Source organism: Podarcis pityusensis (assembly GCF_964106645.2).
Source record: "Podarcis pityusensis genome assembly, chromosome: 1".
NCBI classification, from domain to species: domain Eukaryota; kingdom Metazoa; phylum Chordata; class Lepidosauria; order Squamata; family Lacertidae; genus Podarcis; species Podarcis pityusensis.
In genome coordinates, this window is record NC_138028.1 from 13,147,618 (window position 1) to 13,171,121 (window position 23,504).

General features: G+C 50.8%; 1 protein-coding gene across 17 annotated transcripts in view; it reads left to right on the forward strand.

Moving 5' to 3' along the window:
• Positions 1–1,757: 1,757 nt before the first annotated feature.
• LOC308469303 (uncharacterized protein) overlaps positions 1,758–23,504 on the forward strand; it is an 80,049-nt gene continuing 58,302 nt past the window's right edge. For 7 of the 17 annotated variants that reach the window (XR_013982088.1, XR_013982089.1, XR_013982090.1 and 4 more), the window contains exon 1: positions 23,190–23,480. Coding sequence is in view for 2 of the 17 variants with exons in the window: in XM_080991523.1 (XP_080847649.1) it covers positions 17,723–17,886; positions 18,076–18,420 (509 nt within the window). In the remaining 15 variants the exon portion in view is untranslated. Of the gene's footprint in view, positions 2,092–2,330; positions 2,405–5,480; positions 5,655–7,448; positions 7,523–9,396; positions 9,454–12,795; positions 12,870–14,586; positions 14,804–16,298; positions 16,351–17,593; positions 17,887–18,075; positions 18,421–20,990; positions 21,022–21,172; positions 21,420–23,189; positions 23,481–23,504 lie in introns of those variants that run through there. The other 10 variants (XM_080991524.1, XR_013982080.1, XR_013982082.1 and 7 more) reach the window with 10 other exon arrangements.

Sequence of the window (23,504 nt, forward strand, 5' to 3'; positions counted from 1 at the left end):
TTAAACGACCATGAAAAAACTCTCCACCTCCATTTTTCCAAAGTTCTGAGAGAAAATGCCTACTCAGCTATTTTAGGTTATCAGGTGCAATATGTTGCAAAAACAATATAGTATATCCCAGGAGAAATAGTAGAGAATCCATTCTTCAGACAACCTTGGAACACTTAATTTCTCCTGCTTGATGACTGCACATGGCAAAGCTCCTTGCAGTTAGCTGTCTCAAGGCCAAATAGAACTAGGGGAGAAATTCACTTCAGTTCGCATTTAGAAGTGAACCTACCTAATTCACAGTTTCTGAAATAATATACGAATCCAAACACAGCCATCCTTCAAAATTTATCCTCCTCTGAATTTTGCAGTGCAGTTCTCGAGTCAAGCAATGGGTACAAAATGCATATATTAGGGTAAAGTGTGTAAAGCATAAAAAGGCACATGTATTAGTGAAAATAACGTACAAAATGCATTCACTCCTCTGGATGTCTAAGCACAACACGCATCCGAAAATGCATGCACATAGTAAACAGCAGAGTTTAGCAGAAGCTATGACTGAGGACACATGGCACCTGAGTTTAGTGATTTATTTACAGGAATAAAATAAAAAAAACAGAGCAATCATGGCGTGTCTCTTCTCCTCCCGAGAGAACAACAAAAACAAAAAGTACAAAGAACAAAGAGTGGAAGTGGCACACGGTTTTTTCTGTTCTCATGCTAACAAAGAATGGAATGCAAAACACAGAGCATGTGATCTAGTAGTCACACACACATCCAGCAACGGGAGACAATGAAACTGCTGACAACTTGGAGGGTCTGCCATCATGACTAATAGCCCCCCATAGCCTCCTCCATGAACTTTTCTGATCCCCCTTTAAAGCCATCCTGGTTGTTGGCCATCACAGCTTCCTGAGGCAGAGAGTTCCACAGGTTAACGATGCACTGCCCACAGAAGAATTTTCTCCGTCCCGTCTCGTTTAACATTCAGCTTCATTCGATGTCCATGTGTTCTAGTGTCGCTAAATGGGGAGAAAGACTTTTCTCTATTCACTTTCTCCATGTTTTGCGTGATTCTACAAAGATCTGTCGTGTTGCCACCTCCTTGCTGTTTCTCTCAAATAAGAAAGTCCCAAACACTGCAAACTTCCCATCCTTTTGTTCATTCTGCTTGATGTAACGTCTGGAGAGCAGCCGGCTGATAAATGCTACAGCAGTGACCAGTTCAAACCAGGGCTTGCCTCCCACTCCCCTAAAAAGCTCAGCTACTCATTCCACACCCTTACTGAGCATCCCCTAAGGAGGACGAGCAGATTTGATTTGATTTTATTTATTGTAAAGGGGCATTTAAACGTTGCTCTCCTTGCTGCTGTCTCTGCAGCCTTCCACTGTTAGCCTGCTCCTCCCACTGTTGGTTTTGGAGCCTGGGGAACTCCCTCTGCCTCTGCCTCCCTCCATTTAAACCATGCTCTCCTGGCTGCATGTTCCCCTGCCCCAACTTTCATGCACTCTCCTGAACACCAGTTGCTACTGGGAATCACAAACAGGTGAAACACTGCTGCGGCTATTGTTCTCTGAGCTTCCCAGAAGAGGTATCTGGGTGGCTACTGTGAGGTTACAAAGATGGGCTTAGCAGCGGCCTGAAGATGCGATGGGGTGAGACAGAGCAGACCTGGAGTCCAGAGTCCATAGGCCAGTCCTTGCCCAGGCTCTGGCTTCACAAAGCGATGCGGAATAATGTGCAATTCTCTTGTTTCCCTGGCAACCAGATGCCTGTTTTGAACTGATTCTGAGATCAGTTGGCAGCACAGACTCCTTCAGGGAACTGTCTTTGGTTCACCTGAAAGCCAGCAGGGAGGATTTCTGCCTCCCCTCAGAGGCGGACCTTGGTCTTTCCTGTTTCAGCGGCACCCTGTGCAAGGCCAACATTCAACAGTGTCCCCCCATCTCTCACCCTCCATTGTGCTCAATTGACTACCTGTGGCATCCCCTAGGCTCAGCATTCGGTGTGGAGGAACTGGGCACACTGCCCAAAATCTGCCTCAGCTCCCCAGTTGCACAATGTGGGGCTGTTTCAGTGGATTCCACAGTAGGTAAAGTCAGGTAAAGTCAGTTTATCAGTATCCTTCTTAAATTGTGGTACCAAGAATTGAACTGCCCTCCCAGGTAGACCTGGGAAGGTAGAACCAAATACTTAAAACACACAAACATGCACAAACAAAAACAAAAACAACACACACACACACACACACACACACGTTAGCTCATTTTCCAGACCCTGCTGAGATTGGCACTTTTGCGCTTTTCCTGACATTCCCCTCCTTTGTACCCTCTTTGTGCAGAACTGCCTCTCTCCTACGATTCCTGGGCATCCTGACTGTTCTCTTCTATCAGTGCATGTTCAAGAAGATCCACAGTAAGTCCACTTCCTTTGCTCAACCAGAGTCCACCCAGACTAGAGTCCACCCATTGACTATGATGCCCTGTGGCATCCCCTAGGCTCAGCACCCAGTGTGGAGGAACTGGGCACACTGCCCAAAATCTGCCTCAGCTCCCCAGTTGCACAATGTGGGGCTGTTTCGGTTGAGCACTTCCACTTCCTTTGCTCAACCAGAGTCCACCCAGACTAGATCCCTGTTCTGTAGCTGGAACAGGCTGCTGCTTCCACATGGGTGGGTTGGGAGCAGGAGGCGGAATTCCCTCCGAAACCCCCCAGAGGGACAATTGGAGTAGAGTACCACAATAACCCTTGGCAGTTGGGTCAAGCCATAGGTGGCTCAGCTAGACCTGTGGCCTGTTGTCCCAGGAGCTCACAAGCAGCATGACAGGAGTCTCAGTACAGCTCTTCCCAGGTACAGGTCTGGTCCAGAGACATCTGCTGCCTTTGGTGTGTTTGTGTGAGGGAGAATGGAGGAGCTTGGACTGAAGCACAAGGAGGGTTCTTAAAGGACAACCCACAGAAAGGGATTCCCTCCTCTGTGGATAGCCTGCTTGTTCCTAAGGTCATCAGCTGCAGCAGAAACATCCTTTGGCTCCTGCCAGCACTAACTGCCTCCCATGCCACTTTTACATACCGTATTTTTCGCACCATAGGACACACTTTTTCCCTCCTAAAAAGCAAGGGAAAAGGTGTGTGCATCCTATGGAGCAAATGCAGGGGGGAGGCAGGCGGGAAAAGCCCCCAAGAGCCGCACACAAGCTCCGTGTGCTCTTGCGGGCTTTTCCACAGGAGGGAGAAGGGACTGACTGGCCGCATCAGTCCCTTCTCCCACCTACCAGAAAAGCCAGGAGAAGCCGTGATCTCTTTAAAGGGGTTGTGCGGCATCTGCGAGCTTTTCCGAGAGGTGAGGGAATTCCCCCACCCCCAGGAAAGCCAGAAGAAGCCGTGCAGCCCTTTTAAAGTGCGCGCGGCTTCTGCCGGTTTTGTGGGAGGTGGGGAATTCCCCCACCTCCCAGTAAAGCCAGGAAAGCCCTGCGCAGCGTCTCCCGGAAGCGGGAGGCTGCACGGGGCTAAAAGGGAAGCCAAAACAGCGAGCGGGATCCATCCCGCCCCCTGCCTTGGCTTGCTCCATAGCTGCGTGCAACCCCTCCAGCAGGGAGAGGTTGTGCGCAGCCTGTACGCTGCTCTTTGGGGCTGGGGGGGGGAAAAGAATTTTTTTCCTGATTTCCCCCCCTAAAAACTGGGTGTGCCCTATGGTCCAGTGTTCCCTATGGTGCGAAAAATACGGTACTTCAGAGTCTAGGGTGTGGAAACCAATTGGGAAATGACTCTAATTCATCTGGGAGAAATATCCAGCTCAATGTATTATTTTCCTGGGATCGTTCCGGATTTACAGAAGCCATCCCAGTTTCTAATTTGATACCAGAATATCCTGCTTCTTCAGAGAAATTTGGGAGGGAATGTTGATACGTCCCTATTATTATCGGAGAAATGTTGGAGGGAGTGGAGGGAGGCTTCTCCTGGGATTTTCTTCTGGCCAGACCTCACCGGAACTCAGTTCGGGACCCTCTCAGAGAACGAGGGAGGTGTTCATGGTGAGTTCCGGCATCTTTTGTCCTAGAAGAATAGCAGTGGATGTCTCTGTTTTCATCAGAGAAAAGTTGGGGGGTAAGTGAATGCAACCAAACACTGGTGAGGGCTCATCATTGAGCTTACCTGGTGGTAGTGAAAGCTGCATTGAAGGCATGCTTTGCTGCCTCCATTGCATCCCCATTGATTTTCTAGTTCCATTTCAATCAGCGTTTAGGCCCAGTGTTGGCAAAGAAATTGCTTTCATCACCTTTCCTAACAACTCCCTGCATTCTAAACAAACCACCATTCCCAGTATTCTTTGGGGGAAGCCATGACAGTTGAAAGCAGTCTGAGCAATGACCTTGATCCTTGATACTGGCCATTTTCATTTTGTGTTTGTGTGTGTTTGGATCCAGGTAGCTGGGATTAAAGTAATCTGGTCTTCTTCAACCTGGTGCCCTCCAGATGTTGTCAGACAACAAATCCCAGCAGCCAGAATGCCCAAAGTTCTGGGGTAATAATGGCAGCCCACTGAATCAGGCCAGTGGCCCATCTAATCCAATTTCCTGTTTTTACAGTGGCCAAGCACATGCCCTAATGGGAAGGCCACAAGCAGGATCCCAGCACAATAGCTCTCCCCCCATCTATGGTCTTCAAAAGCATTGTGGCCACCAACTATGGAGGAACAACAAGTCCACTTCCTTTGCTCAACCAGAGTCCACCCAGACTAGAGTCCACCCATTGACTTTGATGCCCTGTGGCATCCCCTAGGCTCAGCACCCAGTGTGGAGGAACTGGGCACACTGCCCAAAATCTGCCTCAGCTCCCCAGTTGCACAATGTAGGGCTGTTTCGGTTGAGCACTTCCACTTCCTTTGCTCAACCAGAGTCCACCCAGACCAGATCCCTGTTCTGTAGCCGGAACAGGCTGCTGCTTCCACATGGGTGGGTTGGGTGCAGGAGGCGGGATTCCCTCCCAAACCCCCCAGAGGGACAATTGGAGCAGAGCACCACAATAACCCTTGGCAGTTGGGTTAAGCCATAGGTGGCTCAGCTAGACCTGTGGCCTGCTGTCGCAAGAGCGCACAAGCAGCATGACAGGAGTCTCAGTACAGCTCTTCCCAGGTACAGGTCTGGTCCAGAGACATCTGCTGCCTTTGGTGTGTTTGTGTGAGGGAGAATGGAGGAGCTTGGACTGAAGCACAAGGAGGGTTCTTAAAGGACAACCCACAGAAAGGGATTCCCTCCTCTGTGGATAGCCTGCTTGCTCCTAAGGTCATCAGCTGCAGCAGAAACATCCTTTGGCTCCTGCCAGCACTAACTGCCTCCCATGCCACATTTACATACTTCAGAGTATAGGGTGCGGAAACCAATTGAGAAATGACTTGAATGCCTCTGGGAGAAATATCCACCTCAAGGCATACGCTATTTTCCTGGGATGGTTACGGATTTACAGAAGCTGTATCGGTTTCTCATTTTATACCAGAATGTTCTGCTTATTCAGAGAAATTTTGGAGGGAATGTTGATAGGGCCCTATTATCATTGGAGAAATGATGGAGGGAAGGGAGGGAGGCTTCTCCTGGGACTTTTATCTGGCCGGACCTCACCGGAACTCAGTTCCAGACCCTCTCAGAGAACGGGGGAGGTGTTCATGGTGTGTTCCGGCATCTTTTTTCCTAGAAGAATAGCACTGGATGTCTCTGTTTAACAACAGGGTTTAACAACTCCCTGCATTCTTAACAAACCACCATTCCCAGTATTCTTTGGGGGAAGCCATGACAGTTGAAAGCAGTCTGAGCAATGACCTTGATCCTTGATACTGGCCATTTTCATTTTGTGTTTGTGTGTGTTTGGATCCAGGTAGCTGGGATTAAAGTAATCCGGTCTTCTTCAACCTGGTGCCCTCCAGATGTTGTCAGACAACAAACCCCAGCAGCCAGAATGCCCAAAGCTCTGGGGTAATAATGGCAGCCCACTGAATCAGGCCAGTGGCCCATCTAATCCAACTTCCAGTTTTTACAGTGGCCAAGCACATGCCCTAATGGGAAGGCCACAAGCAGGATCCCAGCACAATAGCTCTCCCCCCTCCTATGGTATTCAGAAGCATTGTGGCCTCCAACTATGGAGGAACAACATAGTCATTGTGGGTAGTAGCCCTCCATAGCCTCCTCCTCCATGAACTTTTCTGATCCCTTTTCAAAGCCATCCATCCGAGTTGTTGGCCATCACTGCCTCCTGAGGGAGAGAGTTTCACTGTTTACCATTGCACTGCCCAAAGAAGAACGTTCTTTTCTCTCTCGTGTATCTTCCAAAATTCAGTTTTGGTGTCACAAAAATGGGAGAAAGACTTTTCTCTGTGCACTTTCTCCATGCTGTGCATCATTTTGCAAAGGTCTGTCATGTTGCCTCTTCCTCGCTTTTTCTTGCAACTTAAAACGCTGCAAGCTTCCCATCCCTTTGTTCATCCTGCTTGGCTTAACATCTGGAGAGCAGCAGGATGAAGAAGTTTACAGCAGGGATCTGTTAAGACAAGGGCTTGTCCCCCACTCCCCTAAAAAGCTCAGTTCCTCATTCCTCACCATTACTGAGCATCCTTGTAGTGGACGGGCAGGAGGTTTTATTTATTGTAAAAGGGCATTTAAACCACAATCTCCTTGCTGCTTGTTCCCATGTCCCTCCCTTTCATACTCCCCTGCCCCAATTGTAGGTTTCCGAGCCTGTGGCTCAGTCTCCCTTCAAGGGGTGACAAGGGCCTGGGAGACAGAGCAGTCCTGGAGCCCAGAGTCCATAGGCCAGTCCTTGGCCAGGCTCTGGCTTCACAGAGGGATGTGGAATCCTGTGGAATTCTCTTGTTTCCCTGGCAACCAGATGCCTGCTTTGAACTGATTCTGAGATCAGTTGGCAGCACAGACTCCTTTAGGGAACTGTCTTTGGTTCACCTGAAAGCCAGCAGGGAGGATTTCTGCCTCCCCTCAGAGGCGGACCTTGGTCTTTCCTGTTTCAGTGGCACCCTGTGCAAGGCAACATTCAACAGGGTCCCCCCATCTCTCACCCTCCATTGTGCTCAATTGACTACAATGCCCTGTGGCATCCCCTAGGCTCAGCATTCGGTGTGGAGGAACTGGGCACACTGCCCAAAATCTGCCTCAGCTCCCCAGTTGAACAATGTGGGGCTGTTTCAGTGGATTCCACAGAAGGTAAAGTCAGGTAAAGTCAGTTTATCAGTATCCTTCTTAAATTGTGGTTCCAAGAATTGAACTGCCCTCCCAGGTAGACCTGGGAAGGTAGAACCGAATACTTAAAACACACAAACATGCACAAACAAAAACAAAAACAAAAACAACACACACACACACACACACACGTTAGCTCATTTCCCAGACCCTGCTGAGATTGGCACTTTTGCCCTTTTCCTGACATTCCCCTCCTTTCTGCCCTCTTTGTGCAGAACTGCCTCTCACCTGCGGTTCCTGGGCATCCTGACTGTTCTCTTCCACCAGTGCATGTTCAAGAAGAACCACAGTAAGTCCACTTCCTTTGCTCAACCAGACCCAGACTAGAGTCCACCAATTGACTTTGATGCCCTGCGGCATCCCCTAGGCTCAGCACCCAGTGTGGAGGAACTGGGCACACTGCCCAAAATCTGCCTCAGCTCCCCAGTTGCACAATGTGGGGCTGTTTCGGTTGAGCACTTAAACTTCCTTTGCTCAACCAGAGACCACCCAGACTAGATCCCTGTTCTGTAGCTGGAAGAGGCTGCTGCTTCCACATGGGTGGGTTGGGAGCAGGAGGCGGAATTCCCTCCGAAACCCCCCAGAGGGACAATTGGAGCCGAGAACCACAATAACCCTTGGCAGTTGGGTCAAGCCATAGGTGGCTCAGCTAGACCTGTGGCCTGCTGTCGCAAGAGCGCACAAGCAGCATGACAGGAGTCTCAGTACAGCTCTTCCCAGGTACAGGTCTGGTCCAGAGACATCTGCTGCCTTTGGTGTGTTTATGTGAGGGAGAATGGAGGAGCTTGGACTGAAGCACAAGGAGGGTTCTTAAAGGACAACCCACAGAAAGGGATTCCCTCCTCTGTGGATAGCCTGCTTGCTCCTAAGGTCATCAGCTGCAGCAGAAACATCCTTTGGCTCCTGCCAGCACTAACTGCCTCCCATGCCACTTTTACATACCGTATTTTTTTGCACCATAGGACGCACTTTTTCCCTCCTAAAAAGCAAGGGAAAAGATGTGTGCATCCTATGGAGCAAATGCAGGGGGGAGGCAGGCGGGAAAAGCCCCCAAGAGCCGCACACAAGCTCCGTGCGCTCTTGCGGGCTTTTCCACAGGAGGGAGAAGGGACTGACTGGCCGCATCAGTCCCTTCTCCCACCTACCAGAAAAGCCAGGAGAAGCCGCGATCTCTTTAAAGGGGTTGCGCGGCATCTGCAAGCTTTTGCGAGAGGTGAGGGAATCCCCCCACCCCCCAGGAAAGCCAGAAGAAGCCGTGCAGCCCTTTTAAAGTGCGCGCGGCTTCTGCCGGTTTTGCGGGAGGTGGGGGAATTCCCCCACTTCCCAGGAAAGCCAGGAGAAGCCGCAATCTCTTTAAAGGGTTGCGCGGCTTCTGCGGGCTTTTGGGAGAGGTGAGGGAATCCCCCCACCTCCCAGTAAAGCCAGGAAAGCCCTGCGCAGCGTCTCCCGGAAGCGGGAGGCTGCACGGGGCTAAAGGGGAAGCCAAAACAGCGAGCGGGATCCATCCCGCCCCCTGCCTTGGCTTCTTCCATAGCTGCGCGCAACCCCTCCGGCAAGGAGAGGCTTCACGGGGCTATGGATTCTTTAGCCCTGCGCAGTGTCTCCTGGCAAGGAGAGGCTGCACGGGGCTAAAAGGGAAGCCAAAACAGCGAGCGGGATCCATCCCGCCCCCTGCCGTGGCTTGCTCCATAGCTGCGTGCAACCCCTCCAGCAGGGAGAGGTTGTGCGCAGCCTGTACCCTGCTCTTTGGGGCTGGGGGGGAGATTCTTTTTCCTGATTTCCCCCCCTAAAAACTGGGTGTGCCCTATGGTCCAGTGCGCCCTATGGTGCAAAAAATACGGTACTTCAGAGTCTAGGGTGTGGAAACCAATTGGGAAATGACTCGAATTCATCTGGGAGAAATATCCAGCTCAATGTAATATTTTCCTGGGATGCTTCCGGATTTACAGAAGCCATCCCAGTTTCTCATTTGATACCAGAATGTCCTACTTCTTCAGAGAAATTTGGGAGGGAATGTTGATACATCCCTATTATTATCGGAGAAATGTTGGAGGCAGTGGAGGGAGGCTTCTCCTGGGATTTTCTTCTGGCCAGACCTCACCGGAACTCAGTTCGGGACCCTCTCAGAGAACGAGGGAGGTGTTCATGGTGAGTTCCGGAATCTTTTTCCTAGAAGAATAGCACTGGATGTCTCTGTTTTCATCAGAGAAAAGTTGGAGGGTAAGTGAATGCAACCAAACACTGGTGAGGGCTCATCATTGAGCTTACCTGGTGGTAGTGAAAGCTACATTGAAGGCATGCTTTGCTGCCTCCATTGCATCCCCATTGATTTTCTAGTTCCATTTCAATCAGCGTTTAGGCCCATTGTTGGCAAAGAAAGTGCTTTCATCACCTTTCCTAACAACTCCCTGCATTCTTAACAAACCACCATTCCCAGTATTCTTTGGGGGAAGCCATGGCAGTTGAAAGCAGTCTGAGCAATGACCTTGATCCTTGATACTGGCCATTTTCATTTTGTGTTTGTGTTTGTTTGGATCCAGGTAGCTGGGATTTAAAGTAATCTGGTCTTCTTCAACCTAGTGCCTTCCAGATGTTGTCAGACAACAAATCCCAGCAGCCAGTATGCCCAAAGTTCTAGGGTAATAATGGCAGCCCACTGAATCAGGCCAGTGGCCCATCTAATCCAACTTCCAGTTTTTACAGTGGCCAAGCACATGCCCTAATGGGAAGCCCACAAAAGCAGGATCCCAGCACAATAGCTCTCCCCCCTCCTATGGTCTTCAAAAGCATTGTGGCCACCAACTATGGAGGAACAACAAGTCCACTTCCTTTGCTCAACCAGAGTCCACCCAGACTAGAGTCCACCCATTGACTTTGATGCCCTGTGGCATCCCCTAGGCTCAGCACCCAGTGTGGAGGAACTGGGCACACTGCCCAAAATCTGCCTCAGCTCCCCAGTTGCACAATGTAGGGCTGTTTCGGTTGAGCACTTCCACTTCCTTTGCTCAACCAGAGTCCACCCAGACCAGATCCCTGTTCTGTAGCCGGAACAGGCTGCTGCTTCCACATGGGTGGGTTGGGAGCAGGAGGCGGGATTCCCTCCCAAACCCCCCAGAGGGACAATTGGAGCAGAGCACCACAATAACCCTTGGCAGTTGGGTCAAGCCATAGGTGGCTCAGCTAGACCTGTGGCCTGTTGTCCCAGGAGCTCACAAGCAGCATGACAGGAGTCTCAGTACAGCTCTTCCCAGGTACAGGTCTGGTCCAGAGACATCTGCTGCCTTTGGTGTGTTTGTGTGAGGGAGAATGGAGGAGCTTGGACTGAAGCACAAGGAGGGTTCTTAAAGGACAACCCACAGAAAGGGATTCCCTCCTCTGTGGATAGCCTGCTTGCTCCTAAGGTCATCAGCTGCAGCAGAAACATCCTTTGGCTCCTGCCAGCACTAACTGCCTCCCATGCCACATTTACATACTTCAGAGTATAGGGTGCGGAAACCAATTGAGAAATGACTTGAATGCATCTGGGAGAAATATCCACCTCAAGGCATACGCTATTTTCCTGGGATGGTTCTGGATTTACAGAAGCTGTATCGGTTTCTCATTTGATACCAGAATGTCCTGCTTATTCAGAGAAATTTAGGAGGGAATGTTGATAGGGCCCTATCATCATTGGAGAAATGATGGAGGGAGGCTTCTCCTGGGACTTTTATCTGGCCGGACATCACCGGAACTCAGTTCCAGACCCTCTCAGAGAACGGGGGAGGTGTTCATGGTGAGTTCCGGCATCTTTTTTCCTAGAAGAATAGCACTGGATGTCTCTGTTTAACAACAGGGTTTAACAACTCCCTGCATTCTTAACAAACCACCATTCCCAGTATTCTTTGGGGGAAGCCATGACAGTTGAAAGCAGTCTGAGCAATGACATTGATCCTTGATACAGGCCATTTTCATTTTGTGTTTGTGTGTGTTTGGATCCAGGTAGCTGGGATTAAAGTAATCCGGTCTTCTTCAACCTGGTGCCCTCCAGATGTTGTCAGACAACAAATCCCAGCATCCAGAATGCCCAAAGCTCTGGGGTAATAATGGCAGCCCACTGAATCAGGCCAGTGGCCCATCTAATCCAACTTCCAGTTTTTACAGTGGCCAAGCACATGCCCTAATGGGAAGGCCACAAACAGGATCCCAGCACAATAGTTCTCCCCCCTCCTATGGTATTCAGAAGCATTGTGGCCTCCAACTATGGAGGAACAACATAGTCATTGTGGGTAGTAGCCCTCCATAGCCTCCTCCTCCATGAACTTTTCTGATCCCTTTTCAAAGCCATCCAAGTTGTTGGCCATCACTGCCTCCTGAGGGAGAGAGTTTCACTGTTTACCATTGCACTGCCCAAAGAAGAACGTTATTTTCTCTCTCGTGTATCTTCCAAAATTCAGCTTTAGGTGTCATGAAAATGGGAGAAAGACTTTTCTCTGTGCACTGTCTCCATGCTGTGCATCATTTTGCAAAGGTCTGTCATGTTGCCTCTTCCTCGCTTTTTCTTGCAACTAAAACGCTGCAACCTTCCCATCCCTTTGTTCATTCTGCTTGGCGTAACATTTGGAGAGCAGCAGGATGAAGAAGTTGACAACAGGGATCTGTTAAGACAAGGGCTTGTCCCCCACTCCCCTAAAAAGCTCAGTTCCTCATTCCTCACCATTACTGAGCATCCTTGTAGTGGACGGGCAGGAGGTTTTATTTATTGTAAAAGGGCATTTAAACCACAATCTCCTTGCTGCTTGTTCCCATGTCCCTCCCTTTCATACTCCCCTGCCCCAATTGTTGGTTTCTGAGCCTGTGGCTCAGTCTCCCTTCAAGGGGTGACAAGGGCCTGGGAGACAGAGCAGTCCTGGAGCCCAGAGTCCATAGGCCAGTCCTTGGCCAGACTCTGGCTTCACAGAGGGATGTGGAATCCTGTGGAATTCTCTTGTTTCCCTGGCAACCAGATGCCTGCTTTGAACTGATTCTGAGATCACTTGGCAGCACAGACTCCTTCAGGGAACTGTCTTTGGTTCACCTGAAAGCCAGCAGGGCTGACTTCTGCCTCCCCTCAGAGGCGGACCTTGGTCTTTCCTGTTTCAGCGGCACCCTGTGCAAGGCCAACATTCAACAGTGTCCCCACATCTCTCACCCTCCATTGTGCTCAATTGACTACGGTGCCCTGTGGCATCCCCTAGGCTCAGCACCCGGTGTGGAGGAACTGGGCACACTGGCCAAAATCTGCCTCAGCTCCCCAGTTGCACAATGTGGGGCTGTTTCAGCGGATTCCACAGAAGGTAAAGTCAGGTAAAGTCAGTTTATCAGTATCCTTCTTAAATTGTGGTACCAAGAATTGAACTGCCCTCCCAGGTAGACCTGGGAAGGTAGAACCGAATACTTAAAACACACAAACATGCACAACAAAAACAAAAACAACACACACACACACACACACACACACACGTTAGCTCATTTTCCAGACCCTGCTGAGATTGGCACTTTTGCCCTTTTCCTGACATTCCCCTCCTTTGTACCCTCTTTGTGCAGAACTGCCTCTCACCTGCGTTTCCTGGGCATCCTGACTGTTCTCTTCCACCAGTGCATGTTCAAGAAGAAACACAGTAAGTCCACTTCCTTTGCTCAACCAGACCCAGACTAGAGTCCACCCATTGACTATGATGCCCTGTGGCATCCCCTAGGCTCAGCACCCAGTGTGGAGGAACTGGGCACACTGCCCAAAATCTGCCTCAGCTCCCCAGTTGCACAATGTGGGGCTGTTTCAGTTGAGCACTTCCACTTCCTTTGCTCAACCAGAGACCACCCAGACTTGATCCCTGTTCTGTAGCCGGAACAGGCTGCTGCTTCCACATGGGTGGGTTGGGAGCAGGAGGCGGAATTCCCTCCCAAACCGCCCAGAGGGACAATTGGAGCAGAGCACCACAATAACCCTTGGCAGTTGAGTCAAGCCATAGGTGGCTCAGCTAGACCTGTGGCCTGTTGTCCAAGGAGCGCACAAGCAGCATGACAGGAGTCTCAGTACAGCTCTTCCCAGGTACAGGTCTGGTCCAGAGACATCTGCTGCCTTTGGTGTGTTTGTGTGAGGGAGAATGGAGGAGCTTGGACTGAAGCACAAGGAGGGTTCTTAAAGGACAACCCACAGAAAGGGATTCCCTCCTTTGTGGATAGCCTGCTTGCTCCTAAGGTCATCAGCTGCAGCAGAAACATCCTTTGGCTCCTGCCAGCACTAACTGCCTCCCATGCCACTTTTACATACCGTATTTTTCGCACCATAGGACACACTTTTTCCCTCCTAAAAAGGAAGGGAAAAGGTGTGTGCGTCCTATGGAGCGAATGCAGGGGGGAGGCAGGCGGGAAAAGCCCCCAAGAGCCGCACACAAGCTCCGTGCGCTCTTGCGGGCTTTTCCACAGGAGGGAGAAGGGACTGACTGGCCGCATCAGTCCCTTCTCCCACCTACCAGAAAAGCCAGGAGAAGCCGCGATCTCTTTAAAGGGGTTGCGCGGCATCTGCGAGCTTTTGCGAGAGGTGAGGGAATCCCCCCACCCCCAAGGAAAGCCAGAAGAAGCCGTGCAGCCCTTTTAAAGTGCGCGCGGCTTCTGCCGGTTTTGCGGGAGGTGGGGGAATTCCCCCACTTCCCAGAAAAGCCAGGAGAAGCCGCGATCTCTTTAAAGGGTTGCGCGGCTTCTGCGGGCTTTTGGGAGAGGTGAGGGAATCCCCCCACCTCCCAGTAAAGCCAGGAAAGCCCTGCGCAGCGTCTCCCGGAAGCGGGAGGCTGCACGGGGCTAAAGGGGAAGCCAAAACAGCGAGCGGGATCCATCCCGCCCCCTGCCTTGGCTTCTTCCATACCTGCACGCAACCCCTCCGGCAAGGAGAGGCTGCACGGGGCTATGGATTCTTTAGCCCTGCGCAGTGTCTCCTGGCAAGGAGAGGCTGCACGGGGCTAAAAGGGAAGCCAAAACAGCGAGCGGGATCCATCCCGCCCATGCCTTGGCTTGCTCCATAGCTGCGTGCAACCCCTCCAGCAGGGAGAGGTTGTGCGCAGCCTGTATGCTGCTCTTTGGGGCTGGGGGGGGGAAAGAATTTTTTTCCTTATTTTCCCCCCTAAAAACTGGGTGCGCCCTATGGTCCAGTGCGCCCTATGGTGCGAAAAATACGGTACTTCAGAGTCTAGGGTGTGGAAACCAATTGGGAAATGACTCGAATTCATCTGGGAGAAATATCCAGCTCAATGTATTATTTTCCTGGGATCGTTCCGGATTTACAGAAGCCATCCCAGTTTCTCATTTGATACCAGAATATCCTGCTTCTTCAGAGAAATTTGGGAGGGAATGTTGATACGTCCCTATTATTATTGGAGAAATGTTGGAGGGAGTGGAGGGAGGCTTCTCCTGGGATTTTCTTCTGGCCGGACCTCACCGGAACTCAGTTCGGGACCCTCTCAGAGAACGAGGGAGGTGTTCATGGTGAGTTCCGGCATCTTTTGTCCTAGAAGAATAGCACTGGATGTCTCTGTGTTCATCAGAGAAAAGTTGGAGGGTAAGTGAATGCAACCAAACACTGGTGAGGGCTCATCATTGAGCTTACCTGGTGGTAGTGAAAGCTGCATTGAAGGCATGCTTTGCTGCCTCCATTGCATCCCCATTGATTTTCTAGTTCCATTTCAATCAGCGTTTAGGCCCATTGTTGGCAAAGAAACTGCTTTCATCACCTTTCCTAACAACTCCCTGCATTCTTAACAAACCACCATTCCCAGTATTCTTTGGGGGAAGCCATGACAGTTGAAAGCAGTCTGAGCAATGACCTTGATCCTTGATACTGGCCATTTTCATTTTGTGTTTGTGTTTGTTTGGATCCAGGTAGCTGGGATTAAAGTAATCTGGTCTTCTTCAACCTGGTGCCCTCCAGATGTTGTCAGACAACAAATCCCAGCAGCCAGTATGCCCAAAGCTCTGGGGCAATAATGGCAGCCCACTGAATCAGGCCAGTGGCCCATCTAATCCAACTTCCAGTTTTTACAGTGGCCAAGCACATGCCCTAATGGGAAGGCCACAAAGGATCCCAGCACAATAGCTCTCCCCCCTCCTATGGTCTTCAAAAGCATTGTGGCCTCCAACTATGGAGGAACAACAGGTCCACTTCCTTTGCTCAACCAGAGTCCACCCAGACTAGAGTCCACCCATTGACTTTGATGCCCTGTGGCATCCCCTAGGCTCAGCACCCAGTGTGGAGGAACTGGGCACACTGCCCAAAATCTGCCTCAGCTCCCCAGTTGCACAATGTAGGGCTGTTTCGGTTGAGCACTTCCACTTCCTTTGCTCAACCAGAGTCCACCCAGACCAGATCCCTATTCTGTAGCCGGAACAGGCTGCTGCTTCCACATGGGTGGGTTGGGAGCAGGAGGCGGGATTCCCTCCCAACCCCCCCAGAGGGACAATTGGAGCAGAGCACCACAATAACCCTTGGCAGTTGGGTCAAGCCATAGGTGGCTCAGCTAGACCTGTGGCCTGCTGTCGCAAGAGCGCACAAGCAGCATGACAGGAGCCTCAGTACAGCTCTTCCCAGGTACAGGTCTGGTCCAGAGACATCTGCTGCCTTTGGTGTGTTTGTGTGAGGGAGAATGGAGGAGCTTGGACTGAGGCACAAGGAGGGTTCTTAAAGGAAAACCCACAGAAAGGGATTCCCTCCTCTGTGGATAGCCTGCTTGCTCCTAAGGTCATCAGCTGCAGCAGAAACATCCTTTGGCTCCTGCCAGCACTAACTGCCTCCCATGCCACATTTACATACTTCAGAGTATAGGGTGCGGAAACCAATTGAGAAATGACTTGAATGCATCTGGGAGAAATATCCACCTCAAGGCATACGCTATTTTCCTGGGATGGTTCTGGATTTACAGAAGCTGTATCGGTTTCTCATTTGATACCAGAATGTCCTGCTTATTCAGAGAAATTTAGGAGGGAATGTTGATAGGGCCCTATCATCATTGGAGAAATGATGGAGGGAGGCTTCTCCTGGGACTTTTATCTGGCCGGACATCACCGGAACTCAGTTCCAGACCCTCTCAGAGAACGGGGGAGGTGTTCATGGTGAGTTCCGGCATCTTTTTTCCTAGAAGAATAGCACTGGATGTCTCTGTTTAACAACAGGGTTTAACAACTCCCTGCATTCTTAACAAACCACCATTCCCAGTATTCTTTGGGGGAAGCCTTGACAGTTGAAAGCAGTCTGAGCAATGACATTGATACTTGATACAGGCCATTTTCATTTTGTGTTTGTGTGTGTTTGGATCCAGGTAGCTGGGATTAAAGTAAACTGGTCTTCTTCAACCTGGTGCCCTCCAGATGTTGTCAGACAACAAATCCCAGCAGCCAGCATGCCCAAAGTTCTGGGGTAATAATGGCAGCCCACTGAATCAGGCCAGTGGCCCATCTAATCCAACTTCCAGTTTTTACAGTGGCCAAGCACATGCCCTAATGGGAAGGCCACAAGCAGGATCCCAGCACAATCGCTCTCCCCCCTCCTATGGTCTTCAGAAGCATTGTGGCCTCCAACTATGGAGGAACAACATAGTCATTGTGGGTAGTAGCCCTCCATAGCCTCCTCCTCCATGAACTTTTCTGATCCCTTTTCAAAGCTATCCAAGTCGCTGGCCATCACTGCCTCCTGAGGGAGAGAGTTTCACTGTTTACCATTGCATTGCCCAAAGAAGAACGTTCTTTTCTCTCTCGTGTATCTTCCAAAATTCAGTTTTGGTGTCACGAAAACGGGAGAAAGACTTTTCTCTGTGCACTTTCTCCATGCTGTGCATCATTTTGCAAAGGTCTGTCATGTTGCCTCTTCCTCGCTTTTTCTTGCAACTAAAACGCTGCAACCTTCCCATCCCTTTGTTCATCCTGCTTGGCTTAACATCTGGAGAGCAGCAGGATGAAGAAGTTTACAGCAGGGATCTGTTAAGACAAGGGCTTGTCCCCCACTCCCCTAAAAAGCTCAGTTCCTCATTCCTCACCATTACTGAGCATCCTTGTAGTGGACGGGCAGGAGGTTTTATTTATTGTAAAAGGGCATTTAAACCACAATCTCCTTGCTGCTTGTTCCCATGTCCCTCCCTTTCATACTCCCCTGCCCCAATTGTAGGTTTCCGAGCCTGTGGTTCAGTCTCCCTTCAAGGGGTGACAAGGGCCTGGGAGACAGAGCAGTCCCGGAGCCCAGAGTCCATAGGCCAGTCCTTGGCCAGGCTCTGGCTTCACAGAGGGATGTGGAATCCTGTGGAATTCTGTTTCCCTGGCAACCAGATGCCTGCTTTGAACTGATTCTGAGATCAGTTGGCTCCTTCAGTTAACTGTCTTTGGTTCACCTGAAAGCCAGCAGGGAGGACTTCTGCCTCGCCTCACAGGCAGACCTTGGTCTTTCCCATTTCAGCGGCACCCTGTGCAAGGCCAACATGCAATAGCGTCCCCCATGTCTCGCCCTCCATTATGCTCAATTCACTACGACGCCCTGCAGCATCCCCTAGGCTCAGCGCTCGGTGTGGAGGAACTGGGCACACTGCCCAAAATCCACCTCGGCTACCCAGTTGTACAATGTGGGGCTGTTTTGGTGGGTTCTACAGATGGTAAAACCAGGTAAATTCAGTTCATCAGTATCCTTAAATTGTGGTACCAAGAATTGAACTGCCCTCCCAGGTAGACCTGAGAAGGCAGAACCCAATACTTAAAACACACACGCGCGTTAGCTCATTTTCCAGACTCTGCTGGGATTGGCACTTTTGCCCTTTTCCTGACATTCCCTTCCTTTCTCCCCTCTTTGTGCAGAACTGCCTCTCACCTGCCGTTCCTGGGCGTCCTGACTGTTCTCTTCTATCAGTGTATTTTCATGAAGAATCACAGTAAGTCCACTTCCTTTGCTCAACCAGAGTCCACACAGACCAGGTCCCTGTTTTGTAGCTGGAACAGGCTGCTGCTTCCACATGGGTGGGTTGGAAGCAGGAGGCGAGATTCCCTCCCAAGCCCCCCAGAGGGACAATTGGAGCAGAACACCACAAGAGCCCTTGGCAGTTGGGTCAAGCCCAAGGTGGCTCAGTTAGACCTGTGGTCTGTTCTCCCAGGAGCTCACAAGCAGCATGACAGAAGTCCCAGTACAGCGCCCCCCAGGAAGAGGTCTTTTTCAAAGGCATTTGCTGCCTTTGGTTTGTGTGGGTGGGGGGAGGATGAAGGGACTTGGACTGAAGCACAAGGAGGGTTCTTAAAGGACAGCCCACAGAAAGGGATTCCCTCCTCTGTGGATAGCCTGCTTGCTCCTAAGGTCATCAGCTGCAGCAGAAACATCCTTTGGCTCCTGCCAGCAATAACTGCCTCCCATGCTCAGGCATCTCACACAAATATGCCACCTTTACATACTTCAGAGTCTAGGGTGCAGAAACCAATTGGGAGGTGACTTAAATGCATACACTATTTTCCTGGGATGGTTCCAGATTTACAAAAGCCGTTCCGGTTTCTCATTTGATACTGGAATATCCTGCTTCTTCAGAGAAATTCTGGAGGGAATGTTGATAGGTCCCTATTATCATTGGAGAGATGTTGGAGGGAATGGAGGGAGGCTTCCCCTGGGCCTTTTTTCTGGCCGGAACCCACCGGAACTCATTTCCGGACCCTTTCCAAGAACGAGGGAGGTTTCATGCTGCATCCCAGCACCTCTTTTTTCTAGAAGAATACCACTGGGTGTCTTTTTTTTCATCAGAGAAGGTAAGTGGAAGGTAAGTGAATGCAACCAAACACTGGTGAGGGCTCATCATTGAGCTGACCTGGTGGTAGTGAAGGCTGCATTGAAGGCATGCTTTGCTGCCTCCATTGAGTCCCCACAGCTGTCTTACAATAGCCCAAACCCCGAGTTTAAGCAAAATTGACCGGAATCATAAGACCTGGTATGACCCATCATAGGGCTTAATTGGTAGAACTTTCCAGATAATGAGCACTTGCCTCTCCCATCACCCGACTTTCATTAGTCTTAACCTTGAAGCCCTAAGACCTTTGCTCAGCTTCAGTATTCAAGAATCCCAGCAGTTTCTTATACAGACTTAACAAATCAGGCCCAAAAGATCTATTTCCCCACACTGTGGGAGGCCAAACTTTGGCGTCCCCAAATGGATCTTCTCAGTTACGCACCTTCTCAATTTTGTGCCCCCTCAACTTGGCACTCTGTGCAGGGGATCTGCCCAACACCACCCTAAATCTGGTGCTGAGAAGGGGTCACTTTGCTGTCCCCCCACCAGTAAGCCAAACATCTTAGGTCAAAGTGTTTAGTACGCCAACTCCTTTCATTGGTTTTGTGCTGGTCCCGTGGGTTACCCGAGAGGCAAGGTCCAAGTCCGGTCCATGGTCAAAGGTGCAACAAGGAGGCAGTCCGTAGAAGGTGAAGCTGGGTGCAGGGCAGGGAGTCAGGTGAAGTCAGGGACAGGCATGCAAGCAGGGAGCCAGGGCGGGTCAGGAGCTCAGGCAGGAAAGCAGGACAGGGTTCAGGCAGGAACTAGCAACCAACAATGTTGCTTATGCAACTTAGGACTGGGGCTGGCCAGCTTTTATCTGCCCCGAGCCATAGGGTGGCCCCGATCCTCTGGTGACTCGCCTCTCCTGGCCTGGAGGCGAGCACTCCTCCTGCGGGAACTTAGTTCCCTCTGCCTCTCTGCCCTGAGCCTCTGCAGCTCATGAGAGGCTGGAGGGTTACTGGACCCAGAGGCAACCTCCTCTTCCCCTGACGGGGCTGGGAGAGGAGCACCTGCAGGCAATGGGTCCTCCATCACCTCAGGAGCCAGAGCAGACTCAGCTGGTGCCTGCACCTGAGGATCCAGCACAGGTGAGGACCCTTCAGGCTCATGCCCCAGCCTCATGGTTCTGGAGGCAGGGAATCCTGTGCAGGCTGGGATCCCACAGGTTCAGCATCCAAGTCTGAATCCCAGGCCATCACAGTTTTTCAGGGCAAGGAACAGAAAGGGGAGTGAGCGTGTTCTGGCTGTTCTCAAAGCGAGGGAATACCACTGCCTCTCTGTGGTGTGTAGCCAGGGTAGCTGACCTAACGCATTCAGATGCCCATTTCCCAATATGGGAAAGCCTGTGAGGAGTTTCCTCTGCTGTCTAAGGAGACGCTTCTGCCCTGAGGAAGAATTTCCGCCATCTGAGAGATTAGTATTATGGAGAGGAAGTGGCGTGGGCAGTCAGGTGGGCTGGGCAGCGTCAGGGGCCAAGGCTGGTGGAATTTCCTGGTCCCTCCCCCAAGCAAGTTTTGGGTGAAAACAACAACAGGGTTTAACAACTCCCTGCATTCTAAACAAACCACCATTCCCAGTATTCTTTGGGGGAAGCCATGACAGTTGAAAGCAGTCTGAGCAATGACCTTGATCCTTGATACTGGCCATTTTCATTTTGTGTTTGTGTGTGTTTGGATCCAGGTAGCTGGGATTAAAGTAATCTGGTCTTCTTCAACCTGGTGCCCTCCAGATGTTGTCAGACAACAAATCCCAGCAGCCAGTATGCCCAAAGCTCTGGGGTAATAATGGCAGCCCACTGAATCAGGCCAGTGGCCCATCTAATCCAACTTCCAGTTTTTACAGTAGCCAAGCACATGCCCTAATGGGAAGGCCACAAGCAGGATCCCAGCACAATAGCTCTCCCCCCTCCTATGGTCTTCAAAAGCATTGTGGCCACCAACTATGGAGGAACAACAAGTCCACTTCCTTTGCTCAACCAGAGTCCACCCAGACTAGAGTCCACCCATTGACTTTGATGCCCTGTGGCATCCCCTAGGCTCAGCACCCAGTGTGGAGGAACTGGGCACACTGCCCAAAATCTGCCTCAGCTCCCCAGTTGCACAATGTAGGACTGTTTCGGTTGAGCACTTCCACTTCCTTTGCTCAACCAGAGACCACCCAGACCAGATCCCTGTTCTGTAGCCGGAACAGGCTGCTGCTTCCACATGGGTGGGTTGGGAGCAGGAGGCGGGATTCCCTCCCAAACCCCCCAGAGGGACAATTGGAGCAGAGCACCACAATAACCCTTGGCAGTTGGGTCAAGCCATAGGTGGCTCAGCTAGACCTGTGGCCTGTTGTCCCAGGAGCTCACAAGCAGCATGACAGGAGTCTCAGTACAGCTCTTCCCAGGTACAGGTCTGGTCCAGAGACATCTGCTGCCTTTGGTGTGTTTGTGTGAGGGAGAATGGAGGAGCTTGGACTGAAGCACAAGGAGGGTTCTTAAAGGACAACCCACAGAAAGGGATTCCCTCCTCTGTGGATAGCCTGCTTGCTCCTAAGGTCATCAGCTGCAGCAGAAACATCCTTTGGCTCCTGCCAGCACTAACTGCCTCCCATGCCACATTTACATACTTCAGAGGATAGGGTGCGGAAACCAATTGAGAAATGACTTGAATGCATCTGGGAGAAATATCCACCTCAAGGCATACGCTATTTTCCTGGGATGGTTACGGATTTACAGAAGCTGTATCGGTTTCTCATTTGATACCAGAATGTCCTGCTTATTCAGAGTAATTTGGGAGGGAATGTTGATAGGGCCCTATTATCATCGGAGAAATGATGGAGGGAGGGGAGGGAGGATCTCCTGGGACTTTTATCTGGCCGGACCTCACCGGAACTCAGTTCCAGGCCCTCTCAGAGGACGGGGGAGGTGTTCATGGTGAGTTCCGGCATCTTTTTTCCTAGAAGAATAGCACTGGATGTCTCTGTTTAACAACAGGGTTTAACAACTCCCTGCATTCTAAACAAACCACCATTCCCAGTATTCTTTGGGGGAAGCCATGACAGTTGAAAGCAGTCTGAGCAATGACCTCGATCCTTGATACAGGCCATTTTCATTTTGTGTTTGTGTGTGTTTGGATCCAGGTAGCTGGGATTAAAGTAATCCGGTCTTCTTCAACCTGGTGCACTCCAGATGTTGTCAGACAACAAATCCCAGCAGCCAGTATGCCCAAAGCTCTGGGGTAATAATGGCAGCCCACTGAATCAGGCCAGTGGCCCATCTAATCCAACTTCCAGTTTTTACAGTGGCCAAGCACATGCCCTAATGGGAAGCCCACAAGCAGGATCCCAGCACAATAGCTCTCCCCCCTCCTATGGTCTTCAAAAGCATTGTGGCCACCAACTATGGAGGAACAACATAGTCATTGTGGGTAGTAGCCCTCCATAGCCTCCTCCTCCATGAACTTTTCTGATCCCTTTTCAAAGCCATCCGAGTTGTTGGCCATCACTGCCTCCTGAGGGAGAGAGTTTCACTGTTTACCATTGCACTGCCCAAAGAAGAACGTTCTTTTCTCTCTCGTGTATCTTCCAAAATTCAGTTTTGGTGTCACAAAAATGGGAGAAAGACTTTTCTCTGTGCACTTTCTCCATGCTGTGCATCATTTTGCAAAGGTCTGTCATGTTGCCTCTTCCTCGCTTTTTCTTGCAACTAAAACGCTGCAACCTTCCCATCCCTTTGTTCATTCTGCTTGGCTTAACATCTGGAGAGCAGCAGGATGAAGAAGTTGACAGCAGGGATCTGTTAAGACAAGGGCTTGTCCCCCACTCCCCTAAAAAGCTCAGTTCCTCATTCCTCACCATTACTGAGCATCCTTGTAGTGGACGGGCAGGAGGTTTTATTTATTGTAAAAGGGCATTTAAACCACAATCTCCTTGCTGCTTGTTCCCATGTCCCTCCCTTTCATACTCCCCTGCCCCAATTGTTGGTTTCCGAGCCTGTGGCTCAGTCTCCCTTCAAGGGGTGACAAGGGCCTGGGAGACAGAGCAGTCCTGGAGCCCAGAGTCCATTGGCCAGTCCTTGGCCAGGCTCTTAGCTCCACAGCGGGATGTGGAATCCTGTGGAATTCTGTTTCCCTGGCAACCAGATGCCTGCTTTGAACTGATTCTGAGATCAGTTGGCTCCTTCAGTTAACTGTCTTTGGTTCACCTGAAAGCCAGCAGGGAGGACTTCTGCCTTGCCTCACAGGCAGACCTTGGTCTTTCCCATTTCAGTGGCACCCTGTGCAAGGCCAACATTCAATAGTGTCCCCCCATCTCTCGCCCTCCATTGTGCTCAATTCACTACGACGCCCTGCAGCATCCCCTAGGCTCAGCGCTCGGTGTGGAGGAACTGGGCACACTGCCCAAAATCCACCTCGGCTACCCGGTTGTACAATGTGGGGCTGTTTTGGTGGGTTCTACAGATGGTAAAACCAGGTAAATTCAGTTTATCAGTATCCT